Source organism: Microtus oregoni, unplaced genomic scaffold, assembly GCF_018167655.1.
Source record: "Microtus oregoni isolate MIOR12 unplaced genomic scaffold, Mior012 000015F_ref0000493, whole genome shotgun sequence".
Taxonomy (NCBI): Eukaryota; Metazoa; Chordata; class Mammalia; order Rodentia; family Cricetidae; genus Microtus; species Microtus oregoni.
Window position 1 is genome coordinate 24,978,825 of NW_024543074.1, and position 13,188 is coordinate 24,992,012.

General features: G+C 37.3%; 1 protein-coding gene across 1 annotated transcript; it reads left to right on the forward strand.

The window, feature by feature from the left end:
* Positions 1-9,819: 9,819 nt before the first annotated feature.
* LOC121456623 (olfactory receptor 1468-like) lies at positions 9,820-10,758 on the forward strand. The gene has a single exon (XM_041664943.1). It carries the CDS (start codon positions 9,820-9,822, stop codon positions 10,756-10,758), a length of 939 nt encoding a protein of 312 aa, XP_041520877.1.
* The last annotated feature ends 2,430 nt before the right edge of the window (positions 10,759-13,188 follow it).

Here is a 13,188-nt window from a genome sequence, read left to right on the forward strand (position 1 = left end):
GTAGGTCACATCCTGTTTCTTCGCGGTCTAGACAGGACTGCAAGAAAAACTTCCTTCTTCCCAGAATACTCCTGTTCTCATTGTCCCACCTCTACTTCCTATCTGGTTGTCCCACCTATACTTCCTGCCTGGCTATTGGCCAATCAGCATTTATTTAAAACATAATTAACAGAACACAGAATTGTCCCACACCAACACAATCCGCTGGGCCCATATTGTCTTACTGCAACTACATGACAACCTGGAGGTCTGTGTGTCAAACCTAGGCCTTCTCTATATATGTTATAGTTGTATAACTTGTTTTTTATGGAATTTCTAACAGAGGGACTGGTGCTGGTTTTTCAGATGCTTTTGGCTACTTTAGAACACTTATGCTCCAGTCTTAATTTGAGAGCCATTGTCTATCCTTACTGATATGTCAAGTTTAGTTGGTATTTGTGGGAGGCCTATACTTTTCTGAAGGGAAATAGGAGAGAGAGATGCAGAGTGTAGTGATAAAAAGGGTCTGTGTGGAGACGAGGGAGGGAAAACTATTGTCAGTATTTAATTTATGAAAGAGTAAATTAATAAGAAATGAAAATATATTTTCTCATAAGACACATCCAAACAACAGTTTCTTTTCTTCCACTACCCTTAACACACCCATTCCTCCCCAGATGCACTCCTCCATAATTTTCTCTTTAGAAAGGTGTAGGTCTCCAAGTGACAAAAACCAGATATGACAAAGAAAATACAGTAAGAGAAGATGAAAACCCTCATATTGAGGTTGGACAAGGCAACCCAGCAGAAGGAAAGAAGTTCATGAGCACGCAAAATAGTTACAGATAAACCAGCTGTCACTGATTCAAGTACCACAAAAACATCAAACCAGCAGACCTAATATATGTGCATAAGACTTAGTAGAGACCCATGCAGTCCCTGTGCTTGCAATTTTAGTCTCTGTGACCACTGCTTAGTTGATTCAGTGGGCCAATGTCTTCTGGCATTGTCCATCCCCTTTGACTCATCCAATCTTTGCTGTACCCCCGCCCCTGCATAGTGTTCTCTGATATCCAAGAAGAGAAAACTGATGGAGACCTCCAATTTAGACTCTCTCTACAGAATGTCTGGAGTTTAGTCTTTGCAACTGCTCCAATCTGCTGCTCAATGAACTCTCTCTAATAAAATCTAGACATGATATTGATCTATAGGTATAGTGTAGGAATCATTTAACTAATGTTTATCTAGTGGTGGTTGGTTTGATCTTAGTGTTCTTGTTACTCAGTTCTTGTTTTCTGGCCATCCAAGCAGTGCAGGGAATGGGCTTTCTGTGGTGGAGTGGCTTCAAGTTAAACCAAACTTTGGTTGGTTTAACTCACACCAGTTCTGGACCACAACTGACAGCACACCACACAGGCAGGACAGATTGTATGTGCTCCAGAGTCTTATTAGTATACACTAGAGGCACAGATGCACCTGCATCTGGAAGAAGAGTGACCACCTAACTGAGAGGCCCCATAGTCACCTATTGGAGTAAGAGGGATCCCCTGAAGCAAAGGTCCCATCTCAACTCTTAGAGGGAAGGATGGGCAGATTTCAGTATAAAAAATTATTCAACAACCTAAAGACCAATATAGTACCACCAGAACCTAATGGTCCTACAACAGGAAGATCTGAACATCTTAACCTAGAAAAAACAGAAAAAATGATCTTTAATATGACTTTATGAAGATGATAGAGACTCCTAAAGAGGAAATAAAAAAATCACTTAGCAAAATGGTGGGGAAAAAAAACAAAGAAAAATTGGAAGAAATCAACAAATCTATTAAAGAATCCTAAGGAAAAAAATCAAACAGGGAAAAAATATAATTCAATACATGAAAACTGAAATAGAAACAATAAAGAAAACACAAACTGAGGGGGAAATCTTGGTAAATAAACAGGAACTACAAATGCAAGCAAGCATAACCAACAGATTATAAAAGTTGGCAAAGAGATTCACAGGATTTGAAGATATGATAGAGGAAATAGATTCATTTGCCAATGAAAATGGTAAATCCAACAAATTCCAGGAAATCTGGAACAAAATGAAAAAAATCAAACCTAAGATTGATATAATAGAAGGAGAAAAAGTCTAACTCCAAGGCACAGAAAGTATATTCAAAAAATTATAGAAGAAAACTTTATCCCAACCTAAAGAAGGATATGCCTATAAAGGTACATGAAGCTTACAGAAAACCAAATAGACAGGACCAGAAAAGAAAGTCCCCTTGCCATATAATAATCAAACACTAAACATACAGAATAAGAAAGAATAATAAGAGCAGCAAAGGAAAAATACCAAGAAAGATAAAAAGTCAGACTCATCAGAATTACACCTGACTTCTCAATGGAAACTCTGAAAGCCAGAAGATCATGGTCAGATATGCTACAGACACTAAGAGTTCATGGATACAAGCCCAGACTACTATACCCAACAAACCTTTTAATGACCACAACAAGACACATCAAGATATTCCTTGAAAAAATATTTTTAATCATTACTATCCATAAATCCAGCACTACAGAAAGTACTAGAAGGAAAATTCCAACCAAAGGATGTTAGCTGCACCCACAAAACACAGTCAATAAATAACCTCATACCTCACACTAGCAAACCCCAAGGAAGGGAAACACACAATGCTACCGCTGAAAGATAACAGGAATAAACCATCACTGGTCACTCATATCTCTTGATAGAAATGGATTCGAATCACCTATAAAAAGATTTTATATAAAAATATATGAAAACAGGATCCATCCTTCTGCTGCATACAAGAAATGCACCTCAACCTCAAAGATGAATATTAACTCAGAGAAGAGGGTTGGAAATATAAATTTCAATCAAATGGACCTAAGAAACAAGAAAGCAGAGCTACCTAGCATCTGACAAAATAGAAATTGTTTTTGGGTAGGCAAAATTAACACATTTTTTTAAAATGGCAATTTTCCAAAAGCAATGCCCATCAAAATTACAGAAAAATTCTTCACAGACCTTGAAAAACAGTATTCAACTTCACATGGACTGTTGGGTGGAAGCCATGCTCACCACCTCAACTCTGGGAAATAGCATTCAATACACAAACCATTTTGTCTGAGTAAACACTAAATCTGCATGTAGTGTGCTGAGCAGCCTGGAAATATTTCCATGTATGGCAGCAGGAATCTGTCATGCTTTCCTTTCTGTGCACACCTAACAGACCCAATCAAGCTCCTTTCCCAGAAAGATGTGCTGAGTAGCAGGCATGCTCTCAGCTGCTTCCCTCAAAACCATGATTAGGCATACAAATACCCAGACCCAATGTTTGTGCATGGCCATGTGGGTTAGCCCAAATGTATGGGTGCCATTTTGTAAGGGGAGACTGTTTGCTCATTTCCTGGCCACTGAGACCTGCAATAATCACACTTAAAACTAAATTAATTACAACATTGTTTGTTCAATAGCTTAAGCATATCTCTAGCTAACTCTTATTTATTTATTTATTTATTTATTTTGAAGAAAACAATCTATCTTTTTTCATTATGCATACCAATCCAAATCCTCTCCTTACACTCCTCCCATTTCTTCCACATACCCTCCAACCCCACCCCCATCCAATACTCATAGAGGGTAAGGCACATTACTTTGGGGAAGGTCCAATATCCTCCCTAATATATCCATCCAAAGAGAATAGGTTCCCAAAAAGCCAATACATGCAGTAGGGAAAATCCTGGGGCCACTGCCAGTTGCCCCTCAGTCTATTGCAGCCATGCAACTGTCAACCACATTCATTGGGACTAGTTTGGTTCTATGCTTATTCCTTCCCAGTCTGGCTGGAGTTGGTGAGGTCCCATTAGCTCAGGTAGACTGTTTCTGTGGGTGAACCTATCATGGTGATATTTAAAATATTCATCAGTCTGACTACAGGGCAAATCAAGATCAGCCCCATATTTTTTATTGCTTGTGGTCTTAGCTGGGGTTATCCTTGCAGATTCCTGGGAATTTCACTAGTGTCAGGTTTCTTGCTAACCCTATAATGGCTCCCTCTATCAAGATATCTCTCTATCTCTGCTCTCATCTCGGTCCTTCCTCCATCTCAACTATCCCATTCTCTCAAGTTCTCCTTACTCCTCCCCTTCTCCCCTCTTCTTCCCCTTTCACCCTTACTTCTCCTCTCACTGCAATTCTCCCAATTTTGTCAATTGATCTTGTCTGTTTTGACTTTCCAGGTAGATCTATATATGTTTTTCTTAGGGTTCACCTTATTCCTTAGCTTTTCTAGGATCATGAAATATAGGCTTAATATTCTTTGTTTATAGCTAGTATCCACTAGTGAAAAGGCATAGAATGGATTTGGTAGAGAGGTATGGAGGATCTGGGAGAAGTTGAAAGAGGAGTAAGAATGATCAAAATAAACTGTATAGAGTTTTTCAATTAAAGAAAAGCAGGAAATGAAAAAAGAAAGAAGATAAAAGAAAAATCAATGACTAATAGATTAAGGACTTCATCATGAGACTCTTAAACATCTTTGGAATAAATGGAGAATACAGTGTAATATGTAGGAAGAGTTAAGGGCATTATAAATATGTTGTTGGAGGCAAATTAAATGAAGAGTTATAATAAATGAAGTTAATGTGTTTCTGTGCAATAAAAAAACTGAAGATCAACTGAACGTAGTATATTTATTGGGAAAAATAATTGCCAGCTATACATGTGACAGGTGATTAAAATTTAGAATATACAAAAATTAAAAAATCAAGTAAACAAACAACTTAATTTTAAAAAATTGCCACTGCAGAACTGAATAAAATTCCATAGCATACATGTATCATATTTTCATTATCTATCAGTTGAAGAGATCTGTACTGTTTTTGTTTCTAGATATTGTGAATAGAACATCAATAAACAAAGATAAATGTGAATCTCTCCAGTCAGCTAAATACACTTAAAATGCTAAACTTTTGTAATTATCCATATACAAGTAATATCACAATCCCTAGGAATGATGGAATAGAAGTTGACCCTACCAAAAAACCACATTTGCTTCTCATATTAATCAAAATACAGAGAGTAGACACATCATTGTGGAGTAACTGAAACCAATAGATTTGCAAGCAAAACATGGATTTTTTACACAACTAGAGCAGGCAACACTCTGTCTAAAATACTGGATACATTATTAGATCCCACTTACTATTGTCACATTCAAAAACAAAAGTTACTCATCTCTAGGAGCCCAATAACGTTAGACCAATAAGGACCAAGATTCCCTGGAGTTGAAAATTTGTGTTTCAAAATCATGTACAGAAGATCATCAAACAGATGACTGCTAAGTTCAGGACTACAATGAATGAAGGAACTAGAAATGCCACCAGTGGCTTCATGATCAATGATGATCACATAGGGCATTAGGAAGAGATCTCACGTGTACAGAGAGACTTTGAGGTAATGGTGGTAATAGGTACTATTATGGTTTTCATAGGTAACAAGACCAAATGAGTAAACAGGCAAAAGAACATGGACTGCTTTTTTATTGACTTGAAGCAGCATTAAACATGCCTCCTGCTTGCCATGTTCATATTGCTGGAGAATATTATTTTAAGGTGTGTTACTTTTTGCTACATTTGTTTAACTCTGTTAATCTGTGTTACTGTGCTTGTATAAAAGACCTGATGGTCTAATAAAGAACTGAGGAGCCAATAGTGAGGCAGCAGAAAGAATAGGCAAGGCTGACAGGCAGAGAGAATAAATAGAAGGAGAAATCTGGGAGGAGCAAGAAGCTAGATCAAGGAAAGGGAATGGAAGAATACTTCAGGGTCACAGCCAGACACAGAGCTAGAAGGAAAGAAAATGTATATAGGAATAGAAAAAGGAAAAGCCCTGAGGCAAAAGGTTGATGGAATCATTTAGGTTAAGATAAGATGGCATAAACAAGCCAAGTCTGGGCATTTATAATTAAGAATAAGCTTCCATGTGTGAGTATTTAGGATCTGTGTGGCTGGACCCCCAAACAGTAAAGAAAACAAAAACCACCATTATTACTGCTTTTTTCCTTGACACACACAGAATGTTGGCTGATGAAGTTTAAATTTTCCTAGAATAGTGTATGTATGTTCTAAATCCTTTTGCATGTATTCAGTTATGTTGACTTGGCATGCTGTATTTGGAAGCCATCATAGTGTGTGATTTTCTACAGTTTTATCCCACTAAAACCTACTGTAGGATGATCTGGGAAGATGGCACTGCCATTAAAGGTTAGAATCACAGCCAAAACTTTCAAAACTATCCATGGCTTCTTGTTTCCTGGCTGCCCAGACCCAAATAATCACATAGAAACTATATTAATTACAACACTGTCTCACCAATAGCTCAGGCATATTTCTAGCTAGCTCTTGAATCTTAAATTAACACATTAATAGTAACCTGTGCATTGCCATGAGGCTGTGACTTGCTGGTAAGTTTCTGGTGTCTTTCTCTTCAGTAGTTATATGGCATCTGCCTGACTCTGCCTTTTTCATGCCTGCATTCGGTTTTTTTTCTTGCCTACCTAAATTGTGTCCTGTCATAGGCTAAAGTAGCTTCTTTACTAACCAGTGGTAATAAGACATATTCATAGCATACAGAGGGGAAACCCACATCATGCATATGTTTATTTATTTATTGTTGTTCTTTACATTTTACCTCTCCCTTAGTGTAGGAAGGAGTGATCAGTAACTATAATTGGTCACTACCAGAGGTCTCTGAGATAAATTTGTCCTAGGAAGGAAGTGGGTAATTACTACATCTTTAATGAGTTATACAGTATCTGGACTCCTAAGGGGTGCAGGGTCCCCAAGGCCCAGGAATGGTCACTGAGGGACGTGAGAAGGGATTAGCAGATAGGTAATGAGTAGAGAGGCCACTAGTCCCTGTGAATGCAAATAAAATAAAGGTGATCAGGATCCTGAACCTGAAGCTTTGACTCAGCATCAGCGTAGTTGGGTACATTCAGAAAAATAGACTATTGTCTTGCTGCCAATCCACATAAATTTTGAGTTCCATGCAGGACAGTTTTCCAGGTACAGTAGCATTCTTCTTTTCACTGTCTCCCAAGAATTTATCACACTGTTCATTTTTCATGATCATCTTTAGTATTGATAGCATCATTACAATTACTCATTATGTAATTTTCTCTCAAAACCTCAACACTTCAATCTAAAAGTAGTACTGGGGGATGGAGTTCACTGTTCTACTGCTGAATGCTTTACTATACATTTCACTGTGGGGTCTTAGCAAATTTAAACAGTGTCATACCCAAGATGATTATCCATTCTATCTGTACAAGTTCACAAATCTGTGCTTTAGTGGTTACATCTGTGATCATTCCTAAGTGCAGTCTATCAAAGAAGACATAATATATCTAGGTGCTCATGTAAAATGATATCTCTATAATAAAAACCATTTCTTCTACATAGTTCAAAATCATCTTCAGATGTACCAACTATTAGAAATATAACATTTGTTATTTCTAGGTGTTCTTTAACTTGAGGATGGTGGGCTTAAAATTTAAGTAAGATATGTACTTCATTAGCCCATCATTGGTAACAGCTGATGGTGATTCTCTGGATTGAGATCTATGTACACATGCCTCCATAACACAAAGGTACTATCCACTTTTAGGAGAAACAGAAAGTGGAATTGGTGACACATACCTGTAATCCTGGTGATTAGGAAAGAGTCAGGGGTGTTACATGTTTGAGGCAAGTCTTATGTATGTGTGTGTCTGTGTATGTGTGTGCCTATATATGTTACTTAGGATACTGACTGAATAGATTAACGACTGATAAGGTGGCATTTGAAAACTGTCTAGAACATTGGGGACTCTGAGAAGAGTAGAGGTTATAGACTTCTATCTAAGGTAAAAATGCAAATTTTTTTTATGTAGTGCATTGTCCTCTTCCCCTAATTCATTCATCTGACTGAAAAAAGCTCATGTTATGAAATGTTAGTTTTTTACACAAGATCTGTAGATTTTAATGACATTTATAGAATATATTATTACCAACAATCATATATCCAAAATTGGTATTGGGCTTAACACACTCAATGTGTAAGTTAACCATCACATAGAGACTAGTCAACTGAGGAATAACTTAGGTGAGGATTTCAAAGTAACTTTGTTCCTTCTTTTCTATAATTGATAAAATTTTTCATCTTATTTGTTTTGTTTTCCAAGGTCAATGACATTTGTGAATTAAAGCATATGTATATGACTTGTAGTTGTCAGTATTATGGAAGAGTAATGAAAATGATTAGACCTAATGCTGCACATATACCACATTAAATCTCTGATATTCATTACAGCACGTAAAATTTAATGCAAACTTGTCAATTTTCCAATTGAAATGGTAATTTTCTACCATTAAAGTTGAAGAAATATATATCAGTTTGAGCTCCAGACAAAAAATTTTCACTAGCCAAAATCATACGTCATGACAAGTACTGGCATTAGTTAGAGATTATGAAAAATTTTTAAATAAACAAAGAGTATTAAGCCATATAAGACCTCTAGTGTGTGTAGATTACAATTGTTATAAAGGTAGCATGAGGCAGTGATTAAAACAATAAGAGCATTGAATACATAGAGAATGCTCAGGGGCAAAGATGAATGTCCTACCTAGTATGGGGAGATACATTTAGCCATGTATGTGATAACTAATACCCTTTACATATGAATGCTGATAAAAAATGAAGGGGGAGAACATGGAAGGAAGTGATAATATACTAGATGAGCAACTCTAAATTGGAGGAGAGAAGAATTTTAACCCCAGCATTGATGAAAAGAGAAATTCAAGTGTCACTGTAAGACCCTAGGAGGGATATACCACTGGCGTATTTGAGATAATTAAACCATGTTTTTGTCCCTGATAGGAGCTTTTTTCCTCATCCTCAGAGCAATAGTGGTAATGTGAAGAATAAATCAGACAAGAGATGATGGAACTCCTCTGTTAAATGTGTAAATGAAGCATGTTGAAGAAGAGAAGGATCAAGAGACATAAGAATATGGACATGAATTAAATCTACGTATGTGTTCCAGAAAAGACAAATGTGATCTTAACATATGGATATAATCTCATAGAAAGGAATGGATGAAATAGGAGGAGAATGAAGGGAGGACTCTGTATAATGTGTGACAGTAGTTCAAGGTAAGGGAAAATAAAGGGGTTAAATTCAGAGATTTCTGACATAAATTGGAATTTATTTTACTATCCAATTAGAGACTGGAGAGGTAGGAGAATGAAGAATTCTTTGGAAGACAAGAAGGGAAAAAACATGAATTTCTCTTGTAACTTTTGAATTCCTGATACCTGTCATATATGCATAGGAAAGAAGACTGTTAATGAATAGACATCTGAGTTTTAAATGATAATCTAACACACTGGAGTATGTGTGTTTTTGTTGAAACTTATATAAAATTATGATGACAAAATTTATCAGATTTTCAATAGCATCAATATACAAAATGACACACAGCAAATGACAAATGAACAAACAACTGTTGAGCATATATAGAAGGAGAGAGAAACATTAGTACATCTGACTCTTGGTAGAAAAATGCATAGATTTTTTATTGGAAAAGTTGAGAGATAGAATCAGGTTAAGAAAAAGTTGAGAAAAAATTATTGATGATTGTAATGATTGCAGAAATTTGGAGTTTGAGGATACAATCACTATAATCATTGCCAGATCTGTTTTGTAGAAATATGTCCATAATATAGTTCATATTTTCAAAAATTGGAAAGGGCCCTAATATTTTATGCTTAGGATACTGGATAATAATAATGATAATGAGAAACCAAACTATCATCTCTTCTTTTATCCTCCGGGGCCTGCCCATATCCCCAGAGCATCAACATCTGTTCTATGCCCTGTTCCTGGCCATGTACCTAACAACTGTCATGGGGAACCTCATCATCATCATCCTCATTCTACTGGACTCCAGTCTCCACACACCCATGTACTTTTTTCTCAGTAATTTGTCCTTCTCTGACCTCTGCTTTACCTCTGTCACAATGCCAAAGTTGCTGGAGAATATGCAGAGCCAAGTTCCATCCATCTCCTATGTGAATTGTCTGACACAAATGTACTTTTTTATGTTTTTTGCAAACATGGAAAACTTTCTTCTTGTGGTCATGGCCTATGATCGCTATGTGGCCATCTGTTTCCCCCTTCATTATACTAGCATCATGAGCCCCAAGCTCTGTGTGTGTCTGGTAGCGATGTCCTGTGTATTTAACATGCTGCATTCCATGTTGCACACCCTACTCCTGGCTAGAGTGTCATTCTGTGAAGACAACATGATCCCCCACTTTTTCTGTGACATATCTGCTCTGCTCAAGTTGGCCTGCTCTGACATTTTTATTAATGAATTAATGATATTTGTCTTGGCAGGGCCCTTTATTGTCATCCCATTCTCACTCATAATTGTGTCCTACATACAAATTGTCTGCTCCATCCTAAAGGTTTCATCTACTCGGGTTATCCACAAGGTCTTCTCCACCTGTGGCTCCCACCTGTCTGTGGTCTCACTGTTCTATGGGACAGTTATTGGTGTCTACTTATGCCCATCAGCTAATAATTCTACTGTGAAAGAGACTGTGATAGCCTTGATGTACACAGTGGTAACTCCCATGCTGAACCCCTTCATCTACAGCCTGAGGAACAGAGATATGAAAAAGGCTCTGATAAGTGTCCTTTGCAAGAAGAAAACCTCTTTATAATGGCATTACTGTGAGTTTTACTTAATTTCATCTAGAAAATATATTGATACTAATATTGAATATGAGTCCCTACAATTGAACCCACATCATAGACCATACTCCATAATAATTTCATTTGCAAAAGGGAGTTTTGCAAAGTAGTTCAGTTAGGGAAGTGGACCTTTATTACTCACTGATATTATCCACTGTCTTCCAAGTGTGATTCTAGAAAGCACTGGATAAGAGTCACTGTTATATCAATATTTCATCTCTTAGATTCCTTTTTAAATTGAAAACAGATTTTTCTCTGCATTTTCTCTAATGTTTATCTGTGGTTCTCTGCATCTATTTTCATCAGCTGTTTGATGGAGTCTAACTGACACATTAGATGTTCTTTTATTTACTTTTTTCTGACCTGTTTGGTTCTCTCATAGGTCATTTGGCTTCTGGTTTCTTTTTTTTTTCTGAATGTCAACAGTATGCTTCATCTCATAACATGGGTCTTAGACTGGACAACTTACTGTTAGTCATTCCCGTTTATTCTGTGCCAAATTACCATGGCACATCTTGTTGGCAGAAAAAAATTATAGATCAAAAATTTTGTAGTGAGTTTAGTGTTCCAATCCCTCAACTCTAAGTCTGACCCTGAGTTTTATTAATTGCACTTCTGAGATCTCCAATTTAGACTCTCTCTACATAATGTCTGGCGTTCGATTTCCACAACTTTTCCAATTTGCTGCACAATAAAACCTCTCTAATGACAAGTGGACATGACATTTATCTATAAGTATAGTAAAGTATCATTAGGAATCATTTAATTGATGTTTATCTAGGTAGTTTTGGTTCTAACCTAGTTTTCTGGGTTATTTAGTCCCTGGTTTCTGGCCATACAGGCAGTGCAGGTCATTGAGTTTCTGTTGTGGAGTTGGCCGCAACTTAAATCAAATTTTCATTGGCCTAAACTCCCACAAGTTCTTGATCACCATTGCTAGCACACATTATAGGCAGAATAGATTGTAGGTGAGGGTTTTGTGGTTGGGTTGGTATCCAGGCTTCACTTTCCAAAGCCTTCAGAGTACCTTCCTTTTCCGAAGAGATTGGAATGTAAGGGTGAAGGCTCCAAGCCCCTACTAGCTCAACCTCTCTATATTTAATTAACTATTGTCTCCTGCAATTGGGCCCCACTGTCAGACACAAGAGAGCTAAGTCTGTTGTAGCCTCAGCCTGAGTTGTTTGCAGATCGCTATGGAGATTCTTAGGCTAACAACTCAACCAAATGTAATAAAATCCCGTCATGGGGAACATTGCCTGACTAGAAAAAGTGGCCAGTTCAGACTCTGAATTCCTCATTACTGGAAGCCCTAGTTTTCACAGATTCCCGGAAGTTTCCACTGCACTAGGATTCCACATTGTCTTCTAACTGCGTGCAATTTCCAACTCTCTATCCCTGCACTGTCTCTTTCTATCCCTCCTCCCACACCTGATCGCCAGTCTACCCCCATAATCTATTGCATTTTCCCTTCCCAGAAAGATCCTAGTTTTGCCTCTATAGCATTCATCTTCCCATAATCTCCCTGGATCTGAATATTGTGACTTGATTATCATTTACTAAACAGTTAATATCCACTTACAAGAGAATGCATGCCGTATTTGATTTCTGAATCTGGGTTACTTCATTCAAGATAAATTTTTCTTGTAACCATTTGTATGCAAATTTGATGATGCCATTTTTCAACAACTGAGTGATACCCCATTGTGTAAATGCATTGCATTTTATCTTTATCCATTCTTCAACTGCAGATCTAGATTGTTTCAATTTTCTGGCTATAATGAATAAACCCACAATGAACATAGTTGAGAAATTGTCTTTGTTCTAAGACAGAGAGACATTTGAGTATATGACTGAGAATGGCATAATTGAGTCTTCAAATAGATTGATTCCCACTTTTCTCAAGATTTTATTATTTTATTCAAATTTCTGTATTGATCACACTATAATATTCAAATACGAATAAATGACGTTTCATGATTCTGGGATACCCCAAAGCTTTCAAATATTTCAAACACAACCTTTTTCTAATGTATCCTCCTACACTTAACCTCCCTTTCACATTTTTTTCTTTCCAATTTTTTTTATTGAGAAAAGGAAAAAAAAAGTTTCCAGCCTCCCGTTTCCCTCCCTCTCCTCCCACCTTTCTCCCCCTTCCCCCACTCCTCTCCCCTCCCTCTCCAGTCCAAAGAGCAGTCAGGGTTCCCTGCCCTGTGGAAAGTCCAAGGTCCTCCCCACTTTGTCCATATCTAGGAAGGTGAACATCCAAACTGGCTAGGCTCCCACAAAGCCAGAACATTAAGTAGAATCAAAAGCCCATGCCATTGTCCTTGGCTTCTCATCAGCCCTCATTGTTCGCCATGTTCAGAGAGTCCGGTTTTATCCCATGCTTTTTCAGTCCC